This window comes from Pipra filicauda, unplaced genomic scaffold (genome assembly GCF_003945595.2).
Source record: "Pipra filicauda isolate LSUMZ 115617 unplaced genomic scaffold, ASM394559v2 scaffold192_size1418226_pilon, whole genome shotgun sequence".
Lineage (NCBI taxonomy): Eukaryota > Metazoa > Chordata > Aves > Passeriformes > Pipridae > Pipra > Pipra filicauda.
Window position 1 is genome coordinate 16,205 of NW_024104301.1, and position 12,078 is coordinate 28,282.

Consider the following 12,078-nt stretch of genomic DNA (forward strand, 5'->3'; position numbering starts at 1 on the left):
CCGGTCTCAGGTACTATTCAAGCTGGGGGGGAGTCTTTTATAGGAGCCATAAGAAGTCATAGATTTGTGTGACAGTGTAGGAAATCCCTGGAAATCTGTTGCACTGATTATTGTTACACATTTCAGGCTTGGTTTTCTTAGTGTCTGACTCTGAAGTTGAACAGATACTTGTTTTGTTTTCGCATAATTTTTGGTACAGCTCGCAGAGACTTTGGAGCTGAGCTGTACAAAATACACAGTAATTAGATTATTAACATTTTACACCTTTCTTGCTTCTTTTGAAGACTAAATGATGAGCTGTTGCACTACATTCTCAAGATTGTTGTCCGAGAATCTTGTGTCTTAATCACCAAGTGCCAAACTGTATCTAAAGATGATTTTCAAAGGCTTCTTTCAACTGTGCCTGTAAGTAAAATGTGTTTGGATAAAAGCATATTTACCTTAGGCTTCTTATGTTCCTTAAATCCTTCATCTTAAAAGAGTATGTGGAGGTGAAACTTTTATAGTTTGTCTTAACAAATCCAGGAAAAGAATGTCTCTTGTTTATGCTGTGCAGGGAAGGAAGGAACAATTTCTCACAGCAAAGTAAATCACACACTAATGCTAAAACAGGTTTATATGTGGATATATTTTTTCCAGTTGCTCTGGGAGCTGTTTCAGTTAAAGAGAAGTTTGTTGTATCTCAATCTTCAAAGCATCACAGCAGCTTTAAAACCAAAAAATACAGTTGTGTACAGTGATTCATACAGCAGAAAGAATTATCATTTACAGATAAAAATGAGTGAAAGTTGACATTTGATGGTAAAAGGGTGTGGACATGTTTTCATCAGGATCAGCTCCCTGATCAAAGGGAGATGGGCTTCCATACAAACATGAGGAGGGGACAGGAGATCATGGCCTGTGCTGCAGGAGGGTGGGAAAGAAGTAGCACCTTCAGGAATTAAATTTAGCTCTGTGGTAGCATTATTTTCAGAATTAAAAAATTCTTGGAGTACTTGGGTATTACTGTAATATTCCATACTTGAATGAAATTGTGCTGCCTCTTCGCATTTTTGTGAGTTATTTCAATAAAAATTCAGTGGTTTGCAACCAGTTTCTCCTCTAGAATATGTATTAAACTTTAAATGGGTAAAAAGAAAATTCTGCTTAAGGGAAATTATTTTTTGCTTTTGCTTGTCTTGTTCCTCAACGTTTTTTGCCCTTCCCAATTCCCAAGTACAAGGATTGCCTGACTCCAGGGTGATTAAAGGTTCAGATAATGCAGAGTGTGTTGTTTATTTAAAGGCTGCATCCTCCTGCTTGAGGTACCTGATGGCTGTACAGAACCACCTCCTCAGTAACACTATTTTGATTAAACCTGATGAAAATGATGACAGTGACAGCTCCTTGCAGGGAGAGACATTGAAGGTACAGGTAAACACCAAGTTTTATTCTAGTATGGCTCTCTACAGTCACTGTGCCTGTGACACCTTGTTCCTGCAGTGCTTTCTGCTGGTGTTTTTGTTGGGTTTTTTTCCTCTTGATGTAGTTAAATAGCTGGAGAACAGGAAAAAACTTGTCTCTAGTAAAGTTTGCCATTGTTCTGTGTTGAATATTTCAGCTTGGGTTCTATATTGTCAGGGAGAGCAGACACTTCCTTCCTAAATATATGTATAATGAGGTTTAAAATGTATTTTAATAAATATGTGCTAGTAAGAAAATCCACGTGCCAGGAATCCTTTCTGGTCACGTTACCCCCCACACTTTTTTTCTCCAAATCACTCAGGTTGTCCTTGAAGAATCATTTTTCAGGCTTTAATAGAAAAGGGTCTTCTTGTTTGCCTCACCTGGCTTCAGCTTTTTTGCATTTTTAACTTACAAAGCCTGTGTAGAACCACCTCCATCTGTTCAAAATAAAATCAGTGAAGTTTGTGGGAAGGAAGCTGTTAGAGGACAAGGTTTGATAATATCTATTAAAATGGTGTCATTTCATATTACCTCTGGAAAAGCCTTCAGCAAACTCCCAGAGGTCAGGTTTGTCCTGGCTTCAGGTTGTCTTGTCACAGTGGTTCTTGTAATAATTCTCTAGTGGTACTGATTTCTGAATTTCTGGTGTTGTTTCTGAGCTGGTTTTGTCTGCTGCTCTCAGACTGTGTGTGCTTGTAACCTGCTGCAGTGGAAAGTTACTTGTTCAGGCTCATTGAGTAAATGCTAAATACTGTGGTATTTTTCTTGTGTCATTATTCACCCCCGTTTTCATTGTCCAGTTTCTCTCTCTACAGTGCTGCTCATTCCTAGGACATTGTCACCAGTGCTGTACCTTGGCTGGCTTAACAGCTCTCTGCTGTGCTGGACTGTGGGGATTCCTTCCCTCTAGAAACTGGATGTGCATCCTGTAAAACATGCACCTAGTTTCTCCCAGCACTTTGGGGCTTAACATTAATCAAATTTAAGTGTTGGATGGCTCTCCTGCTGCAGGCCTGCCAGGTCACATTATCATTCTTTTCATTTGGAAACCCATCATTTTGTTCTGTTGTCCTTTTTGTGGGGATTCTCCAGAAATTTAAGTATCCTGTAACTCTTTTTGTCCCCAGGAACTAAAGACCAGTATTTTGTCTCTGGCTACACAAATTCTGACAGGATGTGATGAGGTCTTAGAAATGCTGCAACAAGTCACTACAGCACTAATAAACAGTGACATTTCTGACAGGGAGCAAAGGTAAGACAAGGAGGACTTTCCTAATTTGAAAACAGTGTTGCTTTTTGTGGTTTATTGTACAAGCACAATTAGCATTAATTATTCTTTATAACTTGAGCTTTGAATGTATAGGATCTATTTGTTCCTATAGCATTGGTTTAGCACTTATAAAGAATTGAGAATCAGACTCTCCATGTCAGTCCTGATAATCGATAGGTTGATGTATCCACAGGAACCTCAAACTGACAAGGTTTTAGTCAGTTACAATGATATTTATGAGGAGGATACCTGGAAATAAACTGGAATTAGCTGGGAATATTCCTGTTTATTTTGAAATTCCTGGTTATTACATCTCTAGTAGCTGGACTGGATATTTTATCCGGTGCAAAGCCCTGGATGTTGTTGATATCCCACGTTTCATCAGATAGCAACACCTTGCCCTTCCCTGTCTTCCCTCCTCCTAAAAATATACATTGGGAATGGTATATAAACAGAAGCTGTGAACTTTTCTCTCCTTAAACAAACACTTCCCTCTCCCAGCTGTGTTTCAGGTTTCAGTTCCTGCTTTTCTGTGCCCACAAGATTAGTTGTGTTTATTGACAATACACAGTTCCTTGGAGATATTTTCAGATGGTTTCATGCTCAAATATATTTTGGTAGCTCCACGTTCTTTTCATGTACTTTGAGCTGTGTGTGCTGGGAGCTGATATCCAACTGAACAAGTGCATTTGTGTTTGATGGGCACTTTCATCCCATACCCAGGGGAGCTTAGCATTTCCTAAGTAATTGTTAAACTGTTGATTTACTGTCTTCTGGTCTCTGATTGTTTAGTGAGAATTGTCAGCAAAGACAAGGGCACTGACACTTCGGAGAAATAAATGTTTTCAAGATGAAGTTTCTTGGTGGTTTTTTTAATATAATGCAAATGTTCTCTGCTGAATTTTGAATTGCCTGCTACAAGATTAAACAGCTGACTAAAAAGAGAAATGATACTCTGTGAAAATAGTTGTTCCTATGTAAACCTTGACTCTCCTTACAGGTTAAAAGGGCTGGAGCAGATTACAAAGGCTACAATGCTTGGTCACCTGCTCCCTGTCCTGCTGACATCTCTGATGCACCCCAATTTGCAGACCCTCACCATGGCTGATGCCCTGATGCCTCAGCTGGTGCAGCTGGTTCTTTATACCAGTCAGGTATGGGCTCTGTGGCAGCTCTTGGCTGCAAAGGACAAAAACTGTTCTAAAAATGGTTCTAAACATGTTCTAAAATGCTGCAGATTTTGGTCAACTTTCTGCAGTAACTGATCCACAGATCAGAGTTTTTAAGAATTTCTCAACAGCTGCCAAAGCTGATAAAGCTGAATGTGAAATTTCACTTGCTACCACCGTAATGATTTATTGTCAGTAACAACATACAGTGGGATTGTTAATTATTTCAGTTGTGAGTTTTTAAAGTGCTTTTCTGTTTGCATGTCCCTAACACTGTGTATTTTGGGCCACAGACTGCACTGCTGCTCAAAACCCAGTCTCCAGTTTTCTCAGAACTGAACAGTTCCCCCAGTTGTTCTTCAGAGCAGAAAGGGAAGCTCTTACCTGATGAAAGGTGATTTTCCTTACATTTGGGTCTTTTCGTGGGACAAACTCTCCGAGCTGTAATGTTCATTTGTCCATTGTTGTGGGATAAATCTGAAAGCAGCAATTTTTGTTTTAGTTAATTTTTAAAGGCATGTTGTAGTGATTTCCAAGGCTGTTTTAGATTTATATAAGCCTTTCAAAAAGGCAATTAGTTCCAATTTTTTTTTGCATATATAATTAAGCTATGAATATCTTCAGGTTGTTTACACAGAGTATGGTTTGTTTTGTTTTTTCCCCCTCACCTCAAGCATTAAGAATTAATTCCAAATGTTCCTCTTCAATAAATCAGGCTAAGGAAGACCATCAAGAGGAAATGTAAATTGCTCTGGCAGCAGGAGATACAGAATTTAAACCATTGCAAAGATATTAAATTGTTTAATTTACAGAGAGAAATATAAAGTTTGAACTCCTGCATTTAAATCATGTGTCTCAGCTCAAAGTTATCGAGCTCCTGCTTAAAAACAGAAACAAATAGCTAAATTAAATAAAAATTACTTACTTAAAAATAGCTGTGTTGGAAAATTTGTAGCATTAAAGAACTTTTGAAAATGTTTAATACATATAATGTATAAATTCCCTCAATACAGTTATACCTAAACCCAGGAGTCGATACCTTGTGTCCCTTTGTATCGATGCTGAGAGGTGATTTTAAGTATTTGATATTTTAATGAGTAATAGAAATCTGTCTGAATTTTAGGACTAATTTCTCCCTGTCATTTCAGAATGCTGGAAGAGAAAGAAGAGCCAGGATTCCTCACTGGGTTGAAGATCCCTGCTCCGTGGGCTGCTGGGAAGACTGTAGAGACAGTTCATCCCGTCAGGGATAACTATAAATTTAAGGAAACTGTCCACATTCCAGGAGCCCGCTGTTTGTATCTTAGATTTGACAACAGATGCTCTTCCCAGTATGATTATGATAAGGTAAGAAAGGGCCAGTTCAGAACCTCTGGCATGAGGAAGTTTCCTCAAAAGAAGTAGCAGCAGTTCTGAAATGGGATAAATATGGTGGGGGGATTAGGGTGTGTTTTGGTTTGGTTTTTCCCCTCAGAAATTTGTATCAACTGCTCAGGTTTTTTAAAAAATCATTTCAAAGTGGCTCAGACTGTCAGAGTTTGACTTCTTTCTCACCTTGGCTCTTGTTCAGTTTTCCTGATTCCTCAAATTCCAATCGAGTTGCCTTCTCTGATCAGCACAGTTGGTTTAAACTGGGCAGAACTGGAGAGGTTACTTTTTTCCTTGATGGCAAATAACTTGTTTACATGGATTAATATGAACAAGTATTTTCAATTTCAAGAACACAACTAATAGCACATAAATTTGTATTATCAGAGAGCTACTTGTGCTGCTTGCTAATTCCTGCTGTCTGTTCCTTGACACAGAGCAAGTCCTGTGATACTCCATTAGTTATTCATGGGCATCTTTAATATTAATGTCACCCATTAGTGGTTAAGCTCCCCCAGAAAACTCTGGGCTTCATCATGTTCCCACTGAAGTCACTGACAGAACATGAACTTTGATGGGAGCAGGATCAATCCCTCATTGGTACAGAAGCAGTGTGTTCTAGTCAGCTCAGCATGAGGATTGGAATTCAGGATTTCCTCTGTGCCTCAGTTTCCCCATCTGTAAAATGGGGATAATAATACTTACCCTCCTCCCCTCACCGAGCTGTGAGGGTTTGTTAATGTTGAGGAAGCGCTTTGAGAATGGAAAGCGCGGTGTAAGTGCTAAGTATTATTATTATTATTAGATTTTCTTGTTTTTCTCTTACAGTCTAACAGTGTATTTTATGTTTTGAAGTTGGTGATCTATGCTGGTCCTAACACAAACAGTAGGAAGGTTGCTGAGTATGGAGGCAATACACTGGGATATGGCAGCCGTAGTGTCTTAGGAACTGGTTGGCCCAAGGACTTAGTAAAGGTACAGTATTATCATCCAACAATATTCCCCATAGAAAAATTCCCCTTTGGAAACCATGTCAAGCCCATTTGACCCTCATAGCAATGAAGTCCAAGCTTTTTAGTGTACATTTATCCCTGCTAAGTGAGTTATTCCTTGGGGAGTAACATTAAACTCAGCTGTATGTCACGTGTGATGCTTCTCTTGTTTTATGCCTTACTGGAATTCCTGGTGGAATGTTTCAGTCCTGGAGTCTCTAATGGCACTGCTCTTCTCACGAGTACCTCCTCCTAGGACAAGTCCCTGCACAGTCTGAGGCTGTGCAGATTTTCTTAAGGTCCCTGGGCATAAGTCTATTTTTTTAACAGTAACCCCCAAATACAACAAGTAGGAAACATAACAACTTTCCAACCATTTCTGTTGCATTTAAGAATTTCATTGGATGCTTTTGACAGTAAAACTAAGACAGAAGAATCCTGTAAACTTCTTGAAACCTCAGCATTTCAGTAATTTGACAGTGTGTTCCCTCAGACTTTATGCAGTATGATTATTCTTTTGCATGTTTGTGCTGCTACATTGTCCCACATTAAAACTGGGTTTATGTACATAACAAAAAATCATTTTAACAAGAAAATCAAGTGGTAATAAACTGGAAAGCAATTTCAGACAAGCACTCCATTGTTCACAGTTAATGGAATTTCATTTATTTCTCACACATAGATTTTGATATTGCTTTTTAGCAAACTCTTTGATGAATATGTTGTCATTCTCCTAATTGAAGAACTTGTCTGTCTTCCTTCAGGAAGAGCATTGTTAATTATTGCCTGGTTTCTTGCAGACAAACAATGAAAATGGAGGCTAAGTAACACACTGATAAATTCTACTTTTGATTTTACAACTATGGTGGTTCTTTTTGTTTTATTGTAGGTAGCCAGCAGCAAAATTAAGATTAAATAGCCCACTGAAAGATACCCTTAGAAATGGGGAGAATCTTAAATACAAATATATAATTGGAGATAATAATACTCAGCTGTCATTACAGCAATAATCTATAAAATCAGCCTGTTTGTTTGTCTCAATCCTTAAATGTGTCTTCTTTTTTTCTCCCCTCCTCCCACCAACGTGTGAAGGTGGAAGGGGACACAGTGACCTTCTCCTTCGAGATGCGGAGCGGGCGGGAGCACAACACCCCCGACAAGGCCATGTGGGGCTTTGCCTGCACGGTCCGAGCACAGGTACTCCAACATTCCAGGGAGAGGTCCAGTCTCCACTACCTTCTGCCTCTTGCACGTCCCAGATCACACAGAAATGCATTTCCAAGCTGGGAGTTTGAAATTTAAATCAGAACTAACTTAGTGATTTTGGCAGTGAGACAGTTCACCTGTTGGCAGGAGCCAAGGCTTAGATGTCTGGCCTCCTTAGCTGGAGATCCCTGTGGATGGGCTGCCTCATGCTTAGGGGTTTATGGAGATAGTTAACATCAAATATATCTTATCTACCTCCTGTCATTGGCACTGGACCTGGAGGAAGTCACTTTAGTATCCCTTGCTGCTTGTAGATCAGGATTTCTTTGTAACAACCTGAAAATCAGAGTATTTAATGAGGAAATAATGATTCCAGCCCATAAAGAAGAGAGGGGAGGGATGCTGGGATCAAACAAAAGGAATCTTGAATCCCACTACCAGGAAGTTAGGACTGGGCCTGTGAGATGACAGTAAATGAACAAAAAATAACTTTACCTTTTCCTTCTTGGTTCAGGAAAATAATGTTTAAATCCCTTATTTCTTGAGTTCTTATAAATTGCTGCTAATTGTTAAGCCTTTTTTCAGTGTAAGAGGTGTGATTGACATAGAGCTATATCTCTTATCTATAAGAGATATATCAAAACTCCTATCTTGAAATATGTTGGGATGGACTTCATGGTTGATGGATTAGTTAAACTCATCCCTGTTCCTGCTTCAGGAATCCTCAGAGGACGTGTCAGGGGGTTTGCCCTTTCTGGTGGATCTGGCCCTGGGCCTTTCTGTGCTGGCCTGTTCCATGCTGAGGATCTTGTATAACGGACCAGAAATTACCAAAGATGAAGAAACCTGTCAAGAGCTCTTAAGATCTAAACTGTTACAAAGGTAAAAAAAAAAAATCCATTTTGATCAGAGTTCCCATGTGGGTTTTTTCTGTGGGAAGGTGACTTGTGTAGTTGTGCTTTAAGGTGATGTTTTGATAATTTTTCTTCTAGAGTTTGTTCAGCAGTTCTGAGTTGCCTAAAACTAAGGGAATATTCTCTAGAACAGAAGGGTTTTTAGAGTAAAAGGAGGGTTGTTATGCTTGGTACAAGCCACGCTTTGTATGTTAATATATAAATATATTAATATTTAGTCTTTGTAATGTGTTGTTGACTGATGTGTCTTTCTAAATGAGTTGGGGGAAAAAAGAATCCTTTTTACCTGTATTTATTTTTCCAGGTGCCAGTGGCAGGTGGAAGCCAATGGTGTCATATCTCCAGCCCTTACTCCAAGTCCCTCTCCGTTGCCTCTTACTATAGATGAAGACAGAGAATTCACATATCCCTCTGATGTCCTTGTGCCTCCTGTTGGACACTACTTTGACCTGCCAAGGATTAGGCTGCCTCCAGGAATCATGATAAAGCTCAGGGAAATTTCTGGACGTGCTCGGCCTCAATTTAGACCCAGTATAAAGTGGGTGGTCCTTGTTCCACTCTGGTTTTTAACCTTGTTTGTGAATGCAGCATCTTGTGATTTGTAAATGTGAATTGTCAAAGTTTGGCTGTTACTCCTGATTAGTCAGTTTGGCTTTCCCTCTATCCCTAGGGAAGTGATCCAGCCAGAAGTGATGGAGGAGATGGTAGTTTCATGTGTGATTAAACATTTGAACTTGGTGGATGCTCTCCAGTCCCTGATAAATTTCCAGTATCAGGAAGAACACGCTGAAGAATATGATTTACTTTGTAAAATCATGGGAGAGACCTTTAAGAAACTAAATGCCATGGAGAGGCAATTGCAGGTAAAAATAAAAGATCACAAAGAACCAGAAGGCTTTTTTTTGAGAATAAAAGGGTATTTTAGAAACACAGAAATACAAAATGTACTCAGATTTTTTCTTTTAACATCTTCTCTGCTCCTTAAGATGAACAAGTGCAATAAGTGTTATTTTTGTCTCTTGATTAGAGTGTGGCTGAGCTGGAGCAGAAGTGGCAGAACGAGGTGGATGATGCCATGCATGGGAAGCTGGAGAACAATGTCCCATTCTTTTATGATTATCACTTCAACGAGGTGAGCACTGGGGCTGCTGCGTGTGCTCGTGCTTCACGCTGCCCTCCCAGAACATGTTCATCCCCTCCCTTCACTTTGTTTAGAGCAAGATGAAAGAACTGGAGCTTCTGTGTTCGATGAAGGAAGTTTCTTTTGATGGAAGTGATCTGGAGAACGTGGTGCTGGCATTAAGGTCAGTAGGTGACTGTGGAGTGAAGTGTTTTTAGGGAAGGTGCTTAAAAGATGGGCAAATGTAATCAGGTGTGGAATTTCAGTGAGTTCCAAAAGTAGTCTCTGGTTAAATTGTTCAAAACATTTGTGCTAAATATATTGATATTAGTACCTACAGCTAATTGTACCTCCTAACAAATCACTTGTTTATTTCTTTAATTTTTCTGCTTTCTACTTTATTGGCATAAAATACATTGATACCCTCTGTCTTCTGTAAAGTAACCTTTCTCACAGTGGCACTTCCTTTCAGAAAGCTTTAAAACACAATTCAGTTTGCTTCTTTTTTATTTCCTTCATAATCTTAGGGAGAAGTTCTTCCAAGAGGTGAATTCCCTGATACAGAAGACCTCTCATCCCCTTGCAAAAACAAAAACCTTGGTGAAGAGCTTGATGAACAGAGCAGAGCTGTTACTGCATGTCACTATTGCAGCACAGTCTGGTATCACAAGGAGTATCTCTGGGACCCCTGCAGAGACTCCAGGTAGATATTTAATTACCTGCATTTTTTAAAATATAACTTTTTTTTAATTTTCCCTCTTTCACTTAAAATGAATTTTTTTTTTTCTTTTTTTTAATTAATTTCATTCTTTTGCATTAAATGAAGTGAGTCTTTGTTTTCTGATTGCCATAATGAAAGTAAAGTAATGTCTGAGGAATAATATGTGGAATTTAAACCTTAATCTCCTGATTTATTGGGGAAAAATACTTAACCAAATCAAAAGAAAACTGATTTGAAACAATACCTGGAAATCCTCAGATTTTAGTTGTGCGTTCTTGCTTAGTCTGGGTTTTTGCTTCCACTGGAACGTCCACAGTGATTTTAAAACTAGTTTGTAAATAATTTCCCACACCAGGAGTGACACTGTTTTGTGTTTGATGATTTGCAGCCTGTAAATCAGCCTCTGAGACCAAAGTGATCTCCCACGCCGTGCGCCAGCCCGTGTTCCTGCGCAGCATGTCGGCCCCGTCCGACCTGGAGATGATTGGGAATGAAGACATCGAGTTTGCTCGAGCAAGTCAGAGGTACCCAGGGGTTTATTCCTTTCAGCTGCTCTGTAGTAAAGTGCCTGTGTTGATAAATTCATAAATTCTGCAAGTGCAGCAGATTTGCTGTTCATTGGATCGGGTGTAATGATCCTGTATCCCAAAGATCCAGTATCCCAGTGATCCTGTATCCCCACAGGCGCCGGCACGTCACCAGCCACAGGAGCAGCTCCTTCACTCTGCTCCAGTCCCTGGCCATCGAGGACAGCAGGGACAAACCCACCTACAGTGTCTTACTGGGGCAGCTCTTTGCTTTCATTGGAACCAACCCTGACCAAGCGGTATGGCAGCATTTCATTCTCAAATTCAAACTTGCACCAAGACAGGAGGTGTCTGCTTTGTGTCTCACTCACAGAATAACCCCCCCAAACCCTTGCAGGTGTCCAGCAGCAGTTTCCTGCTGGCTGCCCAGACCCGCTGGCGCCGCGGGAACACCAGGAAACAGGCGCTGGTGCACATGAGGGAGCTGCTGACGGCGGCCGTTCGGGTCGGGGGCGTGACCCACCTCGTAGGCCCCGTGACCATGGTGCTTCAGGGAGGACCAAGGTGGGTTCATTTCTCCAAAAACGAGTGTTTTGGTCTCTGTAGAAAATTATCAATTGCTTACGAAGTAAAACCATGAGAAGAGTAGTTGAGAGGGCACAAGTTGGCAGAGCTAAGGTTGGAACAAAGACCTTGGGCCTTGTGGGATAAAGAGGCAGAAATTTCTTAGAAATGCTTTTATTTGTCTGTAGATGAACTTTTATACTGGGATCACATGTCCACAGATATATATATAGGGTATTTTACTCTATTGATTTAATTCTAAATTAATGTTAATTAGGTCTTAGTGGTAGAGTTAGCTGATGCTGTCATCTAAATTTGATAAATGTTTTCAAGTATTTTGTTTGTAGTCAGACTTCAATCATGTCTGAGCTATAACTACCATACTCTCGTATTTACATATGTTTCAAATGAAAACATTAAGTGACTTGCAATTTTCCATCTAAATCTCCCTTGAGTAATTCTTAACATGTGCTGATTATTATTTTTTAAAGCTACATATTTGGAAGTTTGTTCACCTTCTTTAACCTAGAAAGCCTTCCATTCCAAATATCTCGCTCCCAACAGGATTGAGGAGCTCACGTGTGGCGGGATGGTGGAACAAGTGCAGGAAGCCTTTGGGGAGACGATGACGTCCGTGGTGTCCCTGTGTGCCCGTTACCCCATCGCTTGTGCCAACAGCATCGGCCTCCTGTGCACTATTCCTTACACAAGGTATGGATTCAGGAAGGGAAGGAGGCATCCACACCTGTCCTTATTAGCCTTTGCCTCAAGGAGAAGCATT

General features: G+C 40.0%; 1 protein-coding gene across 1 annotated transcript in view; it reads left to right on the forward strand.

Moving 5' to 3' along the window:
- Positions 1–12,078, forward strand: part of HECTD4 (HECT domain E3 ubiquitin protein ligase 4) — a 60,923-nt gene that overhangs the window by 15,126 nt on the left and 33,719 nt on the right. Inside the window, exons 15-32 of the mRNA XM_027714885.2 lie at positions 285–405; positions 1,285–1,413; positions 2,574–2,698; positions 3,717–3,870; positions 4,179–4,279; positions 5,034–5,232; positions 6,082–6,228; positions 7,338–7,442; positions 8,170–8,333; positions 8,670–8,903; positions 9,036–9,228; positions 9,393–9,497; positions 9,581–9,669; positions 10,013–10,188; positions 10,595–10,730; positions 10,891–11,032; positions 11,131–11,297; positions 11,862–12,008. Of these exons, the coding sequence (XP_027570686.1) occupies positions 285–405; positions 1,285–1,413; positions 2,574–2,698; positions 3,717–3,870; positions 4,179–4,279; positions 5,034–5,232; positions 6,082–6,228; positions 7,338–7,442; positions 8,170–8,333; positions 8,670–8,903; positions 9,036–9,228; positions 9,393–9,497; positions 9,581–9,669; positions 10,013–10,188; positions 10,595–10,730; positions 10,891–11,032; positions 11,131–11,297; positions 11,862–12,008 (2,634 nt within the window). The remainder of the gene's footprint in view (positions 1–284; positions 406–1,284; positions 1,414–2,573; positions 2,699–3,716; positions 3,871–4,178; positions 4,280–5,033; positions 5,233–6,081; positions 6,229–7,337; positions 7,443–8,169; positions 8,334–8,669; positions 8,904–9,035; positions 9,229–9,392; positions 9,498–9,580; positions 9,670–10,012; positions 10,189–10,594; positions 10,731–10,890; positions 11,033–11,130; positions 11,298–11,861; positions 12,009–12,078) is intronic.